Below are 14,153 nucleotides of genomic sequence, written 5' to 3' on the forward strand. Positions count from 1 at the left end.
TGAAGTAAAGCGTTTGTTATCGTTAACACAAATTAAGTTGTTTCGCCGTTTATTCATTATTTGTATATGTTTAAATAAATCTATATTTATATTTGACATGGTAATCGGTTGATATAATTAAGTCAGAACAGTACCCGATTCGTTCCTATTTTGACGCATTCTTAAAAGAAATATTTACGTCCGTATCGAGCGTTAACTATGACACATTCTCAAAAAGATATAAATGTAAATTTAAATTATTAAATTAATAAGGAGCGCACATTCCACAAAACACTTCACGTATAGTGTCAAATAATGGAAAACGTCTGTTTTTTGTTCATAAACTTCTTCAATACATTAATCGTACATATTGGGCAAAATTAGAGTTTTTTTAATGCAAGCAGTTTTTCTTTAAGTTTTGACAAAGGAATGTCGTTATTAGGTGTCCCGCTACAATGTTAAATATTTCCACATTTTTTACTTATGGAAATTATTTCGCAAAAAAGTTTCTTTCGAAAGTAAAATGATTGAAAAGTATTTTTTTTTCCGTCAGTCATGAAAAGAAAACAAGTATTTTGATTTTGGCCTTAGGTACGAGAATAGATATATCAGTTGCCATTGATACTGTTGCATGCAAAGTAGAATGCCGATTGAACTACTTGGATATTTAAATAATAGTCAGACATGTATGTTCACCATATGAATCTGCACACGATCACTGTGATTTCATAAGATAGAATTGTTTTGTTAATGTTGTTTTAGCTTCGGAAACCTGACACATATGATTGTGTTGAACTTTTCGTCGTATTGATGTTGTCATATCGCATACGTTTCTCGTTTTGTAGTATTTTTGAAAAACATCAACGCACGTCTGTATAAAAATTGACCCCTCCTGCGTGTCTCTAGTTGACACAAATCCTGGAAAACAATGCAAGGATACGGGTTAAAAAATACAATAAAATGGATTTCAAAACAACAACAGGTACGTTTTTAAAAATCAAATTAGCTAGTGTTATCATTTATGATTGTTTTTAAATGTTTTTGAACATGCATGCATGCGACATACATGGAAGCTGTATGCTCAGATTCGATGCCTTAAGAATAAAATAATAAAATAACAAGAAGTATTCAATTTAAGTAAAGTTGTAAGCGTGCTTATATGGAAGCTCTTAACTAATTGGGTTGCGCATTTAATTTAGGCGGTTTGCAATATGGTTTGTTATTACCTCTGACTGTCGAATAAACGGCATAAATGTCGGATGTTTCTGCAACCAATTCAATAGGATGAACAGGTGTCGCATCCATCGTTATACTTTCGAAGTCAAAAGGCATTGTCCATGGTCGCCTATCTCCTCGGCATGCATTGATTAAAAAAAGCTTAGGTCGACCTATGTGAATATACATTCATAAATATATAGTACATACTTGTTAAAATGATCACGTTCGTACATACTTTACAAGCACTTCAAAGTACGATTTACTTCCACGGTATGAATATTGAATGGCAATTAGTAAATCTTTACTTAATCATGTTACACATATTTCTTAGTCAGTTCAGATCTGATATGCTATGTTTTTATTTATGCATACTGTTAAAAATCTTATAACTGTTTTCGAAAAATTGCTGATTTTATTTGTGCACGGCATGATCTCGAAACAATTCGTTGTATGTACTTTTTTTTGTTTTAGAACAATTTGATGATGCCAAGTACCTGCAAATGCTGACATATTGCGGTTGTCAAATGTTTCAATAATTTCGTTGTATGATTGAACTTTTCCATCAGATGTAATGATGCCTTTCTATGAAGTTAAAAAGTATATGTTATTGTTAATAAAGTATCAACAATTAAAAAAATAAAGATATATATAACATTTTGCAAAGTCATCACCATACTAAAAAATAAGGTTAATGTTTTTTTTATAATGAATACAATATTAAATTTGCACAGCCTTCCATTCACAATTACTTAAGTACTTAACATAACCAATCAATTCAAACCATTTTGGAATTCAACAAAAGAATGTTAAATCAATAATTTTTTTACAAATTCTTTATCTTATAAGGATTTTCATAAATCAGAGTAATACAACGTGCAATTACTTCATTTCCATGCGCCATAACTATGCAGATGAAACAGTAAAATCTTGCGTCGATACTTTTCTTAACATCTTCGAAAAACGCTCTCAGTTCTTCTCTAGTCATATTATTATTTCCGAGTAATACACTATGTTGGAGTTCATGCTGAAAAAACCCAACCAACTTTGTGACATCCTTTTCCGAACCTGAAAAGTCAATGCATAGGTAAATATGTATACAAACAGATTAAATAATCCTATGGGTAAATGATGAGATTATACCGAGGAACGACAACCCGATACGCTTGGTTGCACTGATAAGATTAGAAACGTTTACGCTTTGTTGAATTTTGTATTGAAACTTCATCCTTAAGCGTCAACCTCTTTAACGACAGAACGTACCTAATATAATTCAATGCAGTATTTCATCGAGTAAAGCCGATGAAGATATTTAAGGAATCTTTTTTTACATCATTTGGCAATAGTTTAATACAGATGTTTTAGTTAAAATCTTGCAACGCGCGAATATTTTTTTTTTAAATGTTATCATAAACTAAATTTGTAAATGTAAAGAAAATGTGTTTACTTTCGTTTTGATATGAAATCGAATATTAATGTAAATGAGATCCTACCATCCCATGCATACATGTTTTACCTGTTATGAAATGCAAATATGGGTATGTTCAAACCTATCTTGCTTGAGTTCGATTGCACTTAAACGAACACTTGTTTAAAGCCAATGTATCGTTTTATTGGAACTAACCATTTGTAATGAGATGCTGGATCATGGTTACGCTTCCTGAGGAGATGCTTTTCATTGAAAGTAAATTGAAATGGTTTTTACAATAGTATTAGTGATAGTATAAATAATGTGTCAATATAGAGCTTACAATATCTAATAAAAAACGCGCATTGCGATGCAATGCATAACCTATGATGAAACGCTAATTGTGCTGCAAAAGAGTGAGTAATGTTACATATACAAGGAGAACGCTATTGTTGTGCTGAGCTTTAAATCCGTGGTCATAATAATTTTTAAATATAGATTCACCTTGTCTGCTATGCGAGTAGTTTATGATGAGCACAAAGCCTTTTCCCGAAGTAGGATATGCAACATCAACTACAAAAGCCAAATATACACATATCACTCGAAACCGTATAATGTAAATAAGAAAAGCGACAAAAACTACGTTTATTAACTGAATGTAAATCGAAGGATCATTATGTCGTTATTCATTACATACTGACTTTATAAAAATAGCTAGTAGATCATTTTAATTGCAAATTGAATTTCGAGTAGTTTACACATACCGCAAGTATTAGGACATTAAATGAGTACATAAATACACCAGATATATGCAGCACTGTAATTATTATATCGATAAAGAACTACATTTAGCATGGCTATTGCCAAGCAATATATGTCCACTATCGGCTCCACCTTTGTCATATTTTTTTTATTTGTTGCCATAGCAGCCATAATTTTTGATGTAGGAACAAAATGAAATGACGTGCATAATGTCCATATTGCCATCTATCCATGTTTCAAGTTTCATGAAAAAATATTAAGAACTTTTAAAGTTATCGCAGGATCCAGAAAAAACACCATTTTCAGCAGTATTTCTAGTCTATTTGTTGCCATAACAACCATAATTTTGGACGTAGAAACAAAATGAAATGACGTGCATAATATCCATATTGCCATCTATCCATGTTTCAAGTTTCATGAAAAAATAATAAGAACTTTTAAAATAATCGCAGGATCCAGAAAAACACACCATTTTCAGCAGTATTTCTAGTCTATTTGTTGCCATAGCAACCAGAATTGTTGACGTAGGAACAAAATGAAATAACGTGCATAATCTCCATATTGCCATCTATCCATGTATCAAGTTTCGTGAAAAAATATGAAGAACTTTTAAAGTAATCGCATGATCCAGAAAAAAACACCATTTTCAGCAGTATTTCTAGTCTATTTGTCGTCATAGCAACCAGAATTCTTGACGTAGGAACACAATAAAGTGACCTGCATAATGTCCATATTGCCATCTATCCATGTTTTAAGTTTCATGAAAAAAAATAATAAGAACTTTAAAAGTTATCACAGGATCCAGAAAAACACACCATTTTCAGCAGTATTTCTAGTCTATTTGTCGCCATAGCAACCAGAATTCTTGACGTTCAAAATGAAATGACGTGCATAATGTCCATATTGCCATCTATCCATGTTTAAAGTTTCACGAAAAATATTAAGAACTTTTAAAGTTATCGCAGGATCCAGAAAAGTGTGACAGATACACAGAGCGAAAACCATAAGTCCTCACCGGTGAAACCGGTAGGGGACTAATACACTGCATTATGAAAGTGAGTGTAGACCATTGTGGAAATTTTAAACTCACTGCTTTCTACCAGTCCCCGCTCTAAAACTGCTGGGTGTATAAACTGTGCATAACGCCTTTGTTGATGCGAACCTCTTTCCAGTGGGGCGACTATTTAAAGTAATTTTGCAAAGGATTATGTTTCAGGGCTTATGTTCAACCACGCAGTAGTTTAACTATCACTTCACCTTACATATTAATCTTGTTTTATAATATTGTTTTGCAAATATTCATTCATATATTTTTATGAAATAATAAATTAAAGATTAATATTAATCAATTAATAGCTATTCGGAAGATTATACCACTTTATTTGTTTCTTAATAACAAACATATACATTTCTCAACAGAGTTTAAAAGGATTTTCATAGAATACGGTCATCACTCTTTTCGGACACCCCCCTTTTGGGCCAAAATAATTAAAAACGGATTAGGGTCATAAAACCTGGGATAAGCATGCCTGAGGGCAATGGACCATAAACTTTTCGTGATTGGGAAAATAACCATGTATTCCGGTGAAAAATTGCTTCACTCAACAATATTTTAAATGATATCTTCCTATTAAGGGAGCGGTATTAATAATTTACTTTTTTGTTCTGTATCAGTTCAGGCAAGAGTTAGTAAAGCTAAAGTTGTATTTATTTCAAAGTAGAACCACTCTTTTGCATTGTTTTATTGCTTTTATTTCAATATAATTAAAAATTGTGGACATTTAAATTTTGTCTCTAAATTTTCGGACACCTGAAATGTTTGAATATTTAACGTATCTTAATTTTCGGACACGAAAAAAAAATATTTTTAAGTGTCCGAAAACTTAGAGTAATTACGGTAATTAGGATTAAGAAAAAAAAACAACATATTTGTTTGCATCTTTTTGATGTAATACATTTGTCTTCTTCACGAGTAAATGTATGTTAACATCTTAACATTTACCTTGGAAAAACAATATATACAGAAAGTAATGACTTAGTATACTATGTCGGATTTTTCTTGTAAATAACCAGCCTTTAGTTTAACTAAACTTGTTTCGAAGAACTATTGGTAATCAAGCATAAATAAATTGACATCATTAGAAGTAATATACCTGGAGCATTCAACTTACACTTATTCGCAAACAATTAGTTATGTATAATACACATGTTTGTATCGTGATATTTGATTGTTGATCGTTTAGACTCAAATAATATAGTTATATTTTAAAATAAATAGTTCACAATACGTTAATCATTTACAGTTGATAATATGAAAATATTGTATTTTTTTGGAATTGTTTTGCACTAAGAATTAACCACAACAGAAACAACAAATCTGAGCCATGCACATGTCTTGCATACCGTTTAACACTTTTCACTCTGTCAACACTAGTTGGAACATACTTTCGACATACGATTATCTGAAAATCGTTCAGTAAAATTGTCTCACTCTAAGCCCAATCATTCCTCAATGCTGGACAGGTAAACGATATATAAACATGAAAAGGTAGTAAAACAGTTCTTCAATGCAGGGTTTCAATGTACATGCATCTGTTTAACTGTGCCTTGAATATTTGATGATGAGTATGGGTCTCAAATTTAGCTGTCCAGACACTTCAAGTGTGTAAAAGAAATATTAAGATATATTTGAGTATGATAAAACATACAATTTGATTCTTACAAAATATTCCGAAATACATACTTGCTAACATTTGCAGTTGTGTTTCTGGTTGAGAAACTGGTTCAATTGGTATAGCATGTTCTGTTGGTGTTGCATCCTCATCATGATTTTGGGCTTCAAAACAACTGATGAGAGATGAGAGAATAGAGGGATTGGTTTGTAGATTGTCGTCAAAATCATTGTTGTGAATGATCCCCAACTGATCGGATGAATTTGACGAGTTAACACAGCCCATGATTAATAGTTATTTGCCAGGGGAAAATACAACACAGATGGCTCTGCAATGAAAACAAAAACAATTATACATAAACAGTATACATTTGTAGACAGTTCATCTATTACGTTTATAGCGTCAAAGAAATAGTGCAGACGGTTGTTGAACAGAAATGCAGATTAAAATGTGATAAGATACAAATTGGAATGAAAATTAAACGAGCAAAATAAATTTTATTTTGTTTATCGAAACAATTAAGTTCAACAACCAATTATTATTAATACATTTATACCAATAAACATTACCAAGAAAAAAGCAGACATTTAATAGCATGAAATAGTTCGTCCTTGCTGAATAAAATCAACGCAAATATCACACCAGTTATTAATGTCTGAAGGAACAATATACGATATTTAATTTACGACCTAGATTAAATAGAAATTCATTTGTCTTACTAATTAAGTCTTTGTGCAATACATGCATTAAATATATATAACATATTACTTATCATTTTCTTCACTTCATTTGTTAATTTACGATGTACTTCATCATTTCAAACAGACAGTTTATCGACTTCGCGCATAGATCCTCTTATAACGATAAATATTGAGGGATATTAAAATCATTCTCAATCGGGCATATTTTCTACGAAATGGGTATACTTCAACAGCGAATGTACATCAAGGTTTGACAATAAACTCTCTATTAAAACTACAGCAAAACACAGAGAGCACATAATACAGCTTATAAATAATAATTTGAACATCTAGTGTCCTTAACATTTTTTTCGTGCAAAAAATTAATATCAAACGAAACGTGCATTTGCAGAACGCATTAAACAGAAACTGCGTTTTGCAATAATACAAATATTGTAAACAATGCAGATCCCACAAGAAACATGAAGCATGAGTTTACAGTATATTCGTCGCTGATAAAATCTCTTTGCATTCAAAAGGAATGTTTCGCTAAATTGTAGGATGACGACACATACATAATGGTAAAACACTAATAATCTCATAATTAAAACCACAAGGATGTGTATGCAAGAAAGTTATAGAAGAGACATTTGCAGGTTCTATTGAAACGTATGGTTACGGTTGTATACAGACCTTAATAAAATCATTTGAAACATGTTAATTTCAACCTATTAAGATATTAAGACGATATGGTTTGCATGTACCGTGTACAGTAGTCACGTGATGTTATGAGACACTGCTGCTATGGAAGGGTTTAAGCTTGTTTGAACGAATTAGCTAATTAGTCTATCTATATTGTGACAGCATACTATATTTAACAAAGATAGCGAATTACTAGCTCTGGGTTGATAAAAGAATACATTAAAGAGACAAAGCCAATTATATTTCGCTAATTTTAGTGACGTTTTGGAAAATAAATTGAGCCAAAAAGTGACCATATAAAATATTACAGATCTCATATTTCAACATTTAAGTATTTTTAATTTATGGCCATTAAGTTAACCAAGTTTTCCAATAAATGTTTGCTACTATCTTATATAGGGACATGTCATTAACTTTAGTTTGCTTTAGCCAATATTGATGACACTTTTTATATAGCAAAAGTAAAGCAATAACACGATTTGTATTGTGTTTGTGCGTGTCGCATCAATGTCAAGATCACTGCAACTATACATAGAAAGTTGAATATCTTAACTTCAGATTTAGGGTTTGCATGTTGTTTGTAGGTAGCTTACACAGAGACGCAGCTTGGGGTGAGGGCTAGTTAGGTCAAAGGTTAAGGTCACATTTTATTCAATAGATTTACGATTCCCACTCGATAACTTGAGTTTGGTAAAATGTGTTTTACAAGTTAATTGTGTGTGTAGGTAGCTTACTTACTTGTGTGAAGTCCGGGTTAAGTTCGTACTCACTGTTACTTAAAATAGATAAACTTGTTTTGCTTATTAACTTGAGTTTGGATGGATGTTTTGCATTTTTGGCCAATTGGATAAAGGCTTAAACTAGAAAAAACAACAACCGTTTCTTCTCAATTAGATAGCTTATATGTTCCTTAAAGTTTGTGGTAAAGCAATTTATATGCTGACCTAGATTGAGACTGCACATTAATAAAATACATATGTTAAAGGGACTTGTTCACATTTCGGTCAAAAAATTATTCTTAAAATAATTAAAATAGAATGTGTACACAATGTTAAACAAGAGAAATAACTAGATGTATTATCTTCATTTCAAATCGGCAATATAATAAAGCGTATGTAACGCGATAATTTAGGAAATACAAAGCGTTTATTTTCGTTTATAATTTGTATAGTCTGTATCGTAGTAGTAACGCTTAAGCGGACTATTTTATTGGTTCCGGTTTCGAAAACCGTTTATGGCAACATATTTTATGCTTTTTGTTTCATTCATCCTTTGTTTAAATTATGATTTAATACGATTCAAAGCATTTTGGATATGCTAGTTAACATTTTATATGACTTGTTTTGGAAAATCTGTGCACAAAATCTATTAACCATGATTACCTGGTCTCATTGCATTGCAATGTTTCTTGCTGTATTATTTTGTAGGTCATCATTCATGCAAAAATTAGTACATTGTTCACAGATTAATGTTATCTTCACCTTTACGGGCGTATTTTGTGAGAAGTTGTTACTCTTAAAAATTATTAGCTTTCGCATAAGCAAGAACAAACAAAGTGCACCTTCTTCAGGCGCCAGGATAGCTTTCCACACGTGTCGTTGGCTATAAATAAAATGTTCTTATTTTTTATTATCGAACATCGTGAAGAACAAACTATTGTTTATACAAAAAAAGCCAAGTGATGACAAATATAAAATATCTGATTTAATACCATGTATAGATACGTGGACTTCACATGAAACAGCTCACATCCTCTTGCACAAATATGTATAATTTTCCCCATATATGGAAGCTATTTCAATTTAATGTTGTTAACATTGAATTTGCGATGAAGCGTTTTGAATGTCAATACATTTTCCAGATCTTAAAAATATGTACGGTCCTTTTTACAAACCACACTTGTTAAAGTATCAGCAACTTAAACATCATTTAACAACCCACATATTCTTATTGGTAATGAAAAGATGGAATTCAAATCGTAACATTTTATTTCCTTATAAACTTCACAGATATTCCAAAATGTATTTGCCTGTTCTCTTCAAATTCCCTAAATATGTAGACTTTTCTTGATAGTTTCAAGTACATATAGACACCTCTGTGTTTATCGTTTTATTCACAAGTCAAACATTAAGCGCTCTATAAAATTGTTATCTAAATACATATATCGGAACAAATGCTGAGAAAAATGAGCTAGGGATAAATGGTTTTTATATTTACTAGATATGAATCATATTTAATCATGTTGTTTTTCATGTATTGTTTGTTTACATGGCATTTTTTAAATAATTTATAAATAAAACCTTTACCAAGCCACCATGTAATGAAAGCGTTAATTTGCTTTTAATTGGAAAATATTTATTATCGTGTGATTTATTGGATTTATTAGTCCCATAATCATTAATAAAACTTGAGTCAATCATAAATATTTCACAAAAATAAATATAAAGACTACAAAAAGGTTTATATGTGCAATAAGCAACTCTGTAAGTTAACGTCTATCAAACCAACAATTTAGACTGTTTAGAAAGGATATGACAAATAACAGTTTTGACCTTGAGAATATGACATAATATCGACCATAAAATCAACAAAAGACAAGGCTGTAACGCAAATGGTAAATGTGATAAAAAGAAATGTATATCTTCAAAATATACTTGGCAACCAAATTCTTAAACACGATTTGAACATTGGATAATGAATAAGTTATTTCTATTTCATAGAGGTAGTTAAAATAATTTAAATGATGAAGCATTTATGAACATTTTCCTTTTTTTCTGAAATTAATGTCACTTTGATATGATAATCATCCCAAATTTGAAACTAGCCTTTTTACACATAAATATGAACAAGTTTGAACCGAATGGAAAGTGTTTTATAGCTGGCTTCCAAATGCTTAGAAATTCAGATGAATATGATCGTATATCTTATTGATAGAATTCCTGCATATCGACAACCCAGCAACACTACTTGTAAGATATTGGGCAAACAAAATGTAAAATGAAATATGTTGTTAAGTTTATGCCCTTATCGCTCTGGTTAAATATGAAAAAACACTAACATTTTCCTAAATTTCCCACCAGATAAAACAATCAACCTAATTGGGTCAGGTAGTAGACGTGTGTTTATCTCAGTTATTTATGAAGTGCATTCATAAATAATCTTAAAGGATAAAAAAGCACAGTATTTACGGGTATTTATGAACACATGTACATCACTATTACTAAAGAATCATATTTTTATGGAAATCATATATAACGAACCTTGAAAACTGGCTAAAATAAGGCGTTTAAAGGAACTATATAAACATTAAAAAAATATATGTGATGCAAAATGACAGTAAATGTAAAAGATATATTCCAATCTAACTTGGAATGCAAGTATCAAAATTGATAAATGTGACAAATTATTACAATACATTTTTAATTAAGTCATTGTACATAAAATTGTCCGAGCAACAGGTACAACTTTTGTCGTCATCTGTCATTTTATCAAAAAGAAATAAATAACAACACACTTAATAACTTGAACTGTTTGAAAATATAAGTCTCTATTCACAGGTGAATAACTTTAACGGTTAGAAATGACAAAAGCCCTTATGCACAAATGAATATCTGACTTACAATAACATGTCTTTACATTAATTCCATAACAAATGCAAGAACATTGATCTGGTAGGATATACATTGCATAACATGTCAATTATAATTATAGAAATTTAACACAAAATAATGCGTTACTTGTGCAGTTAAAATTACAAAAGTTGATAGTTACAAGATCGTTTCAATTAGTTTTCGCGAAATAGATGTACATACCAAATCACTCATTATAAAATAAGAAATTATTATTTTGCGAAGCATACTTTTACATTAATGATTTAAAATAAAACATTATGACACCGCCAAACAAGTTTAGTAAAACGTTTATACAACGCCAACAATATAACGTACAACCTAAAAACAACGCAAACATTTAGAGTTACACGCTTAGATAACTGCAAGAATGTAAGAGAGTATTCTTCCAATATAAAATTGAAGTATTTATACACATGTGCTGTGTTGAAATCGACAAATGGCATATGTATTAGTAAGTACGTTAACATAATATTAAACGCGACAAACGACCCACGATTTACAAACCGGATAAAACATGCTTCTGACGAACGAGTGTCGGTTAAAATAATAACACAAATGCACATTAATAACGTTCGACTTAAACAAGCAAATTTATACAAGTGATTATAATCTTGCTATGGACTAGTTATTGAGATCACATGATTTCATGAAATGGCGTCATACAGACTATTTTGTGTAGTCGTTTTTTAACCGACAAACGACTAGACTATGCGACTAACCTTTGCGCATTAAAACGAGATCGTATTCGAAACATACCTTAAATATTAATCTGTTTGATCATGTTGCAACTCCTTAAAACAGGTTTCTCTCAAATTAAACATTTTAAAATTCAAATTCGAGATCACTGAAAATACGTTTTTTTTTTAATTCCAATCGAAGATATCCGAACAATAAAAACAAATTACCTGTTCTACTTCACGAATTTATTTATTGCGCATATTGGCTGTTACACCTCAAGTTAATACTTAAGCCCGGCCAATTCATTCCTTAAGCCAACAATCGCTATGCGCGGAAAGTAAACACTTCAACGGGAATGATATCACAGGCATGTATTAACTGATATTAATTCGTTTTTTTAACATAATAATTTGCTACTCGCGTTCAAAATATAGACGTTTGAAAATGCAGAATGCGAGCTTTTGTCAAAATATAGTAGACCCTTTTCACAATAATCAAAAATTGATAGAGGGCGGAGTCACGTGACTCGCAGAATTCCAGAACGAGGCTGAACGTGTTTCCATTTCTTATAGTGTCACGCGCAGCATCTGAACATTCGGCGACGTAATTATATTGTCAACACAAGACAATGGCATAATTCGCAGTAATGAATATTTCCCATTTAAATTATTTATGCAATTTAAGAAATATTTTTGATTAAGATTATTCAATTGTTTGCACACATATTAACACTCTTTGTTTGAGCATTTTTATCACGGTGTCTAATCAAAGATCGATCAATAATATTGTTTATTGAAAGATCTGCGGTTGTATTGCTCCTGTGTTCAGAATAAACCCATTATTTCATTTTGATCAGATAGTGCACCAATCAAGTACTCATAAAAAGTTGTCATAAACCATGAGCAGATAGATGTCTGGTCGATAAACACAATTTATGATACGTTCATGTCTACTCATGGTTGCATTATCGCGTTGTCACTTGTAGGACTAACTTAACGGCAAATACTCAAATTCAAAGTAATTTGTCCTGAATAGTGTGACACTGAATTGGCGAATATACTAAATTAAATTTATAAGTCCCATACGATTTAGAGTATTTACGTGGGACTTGAATCGAAATTGTACTTTTCTTATATATTATAAAACGGATCAACAAAATAATTGCAATATTTGGCAAGAACTCGCCTTACTTATTACTTTTTTTTTTAGATTATTATTTATTAGAGGTGACCGGTTGTGCAATGTACGGTATGGATACCAAGTTCCAAACACGGCTGGACAACTTTTGACCACATAGGTAAAATGTGAATAAATTTTATAAAAAACGTCTATACATTAAATATTAAATTAATTTCATTAAAATGTGTTTGTACCACGGAATGATCTGCGATGTGACCTTTCGTAATAAACTTGGAATAATTTGAACAATCTTTGTGAAAACCACCTGCAGAGGCTTTCTAGTGTTGGGAATTTTTTGTAAACTAGACAAGACACATTTCAGCAAGTTTATTGGATCAATAAAGACCCAATGGCATTATTTGAACAAACTTGTTAGAACATCTTAATAAACTTCTGGGCTATACGGTTTCAGAGGAAGCAATGCTAAGCAGTTTCTCTAATAAATGGATTTTTTTATTTTATTTTGCCCTATATCATAATTTAAACAAACTTATTGGGGGATTCTGAATCATTTTTATAGTATCATGGGATTTGTATGGGAGTTTTTGTCTAAACAGTATTCATTTTTTTTGTACTTAAAACAATTATTCAGTGCTATAAAGACTTAATTATACTAAAGCACGCAAAGAAAACACGCTTTAAAAATCCCATGGGAAATGAAAAAATCCCATGTGAAAGGCTTTTTGGAAAACATGTCTCAATGAAAGGAATGGAAATATTATACAAACATTATAGATACATGATCATTATTGTGCATGCCTTATATACAATATTAATATCGCATAGGAAAAAGGTACTCAAGTTCCCAAAAGTTCGGTTTTGCTTAGATTTTTTCGATGGTTGTTTTATTTTTCATGACATATTCCAGATCTCTTGACTTTTATGTTTCAAATAAGTAGATTATTCAAGATTTTATTAAATACATACAAGTTATTCCAATAGCGATGCAAATTTAAATGAAGGGGAAGTTTTGCTACATTGTTAGAGGACATGTGTACAACCTACCGACAGAGTATTTCGGCTCGCTTAAGCGTAGACAATAATTTACATCCATAGCGTGGAAAATCTTTATCCCGGGGGCATGAGTGAAACAACTTGATATGGGATATCTGTTCACTCGTAACTGCAAAATACACAAATCTTGGCATTGCGGTTCCAGAGACTGAGATTTGTTTTAAACGTTTTGTTTTGTTATGTTAGTTTACATGAAACATGTGGTTTGCAATAATTGCTCGCAGGGGCATGA

At 31.1% G+C, this 14,153-nt stretch overlaps 1 protein-coding gene across 2 annotated transcripts; it reads right to left on the reverse strand.

Annotated features, from left to right (window-relative positions):
- Positions 1–354: 354 nt before the first annotated feature.
- LOC127881180 (caspase-14-like) lies at positions 355–12,053 on the reverse strand. 2 transcript variants are annotated; one of them, XM_052428883.1, is made up of 8 exons: positions 11,956–12,053; positions 6,108–6,364; positions 4,455–4,544; positions 3,107–3,175; positions 2,081–2,262; positions 1,692–1,779; positions 1,206–1,367; positions 355–897 (listed from the first exon to the last, which is right to left on the reverse strand). In XM_052428883.1, exons 2-8 carry the CDS (start codon positions 6,319–6,321, stop codon positions 695–697), a joined length of 1,008 nt encoding a protein of 335 aa, XP_052284843.1. In that variant the 5' UTR covers positions 6,322–6,364; positions 11,956–12,053; the 3' UTR covers positions 355–694. The 2 variants fall into 2 exon arrangements, with proteins under 2 accessions (XP_052284843.1, XP_052284842.1); XM_052428882.1 differs by lacking the exon at positions 11,956–12,053 and adding an exon at positions 11,807–11,941.
- Between the last annotated feature and the right edge of the window lie 2,100 nt (positions 12,054–14,153).

The sequence above is a fragment of the Dreissena polymorpha genome, chromosome 5, assembly GCF_020536995.1.
Source record: "Dreissena polymorpha isolate Duluth1 chromosome 5, UMN_Dpol_1.0, whole genome shotgun sequence".
Taxonomy (NCBI): Eukaryota; Metazoa; Mollusca; class Bivalvia; order Myida; family Dreissenidae; genus Dreissena; species Dreissena polymorpha.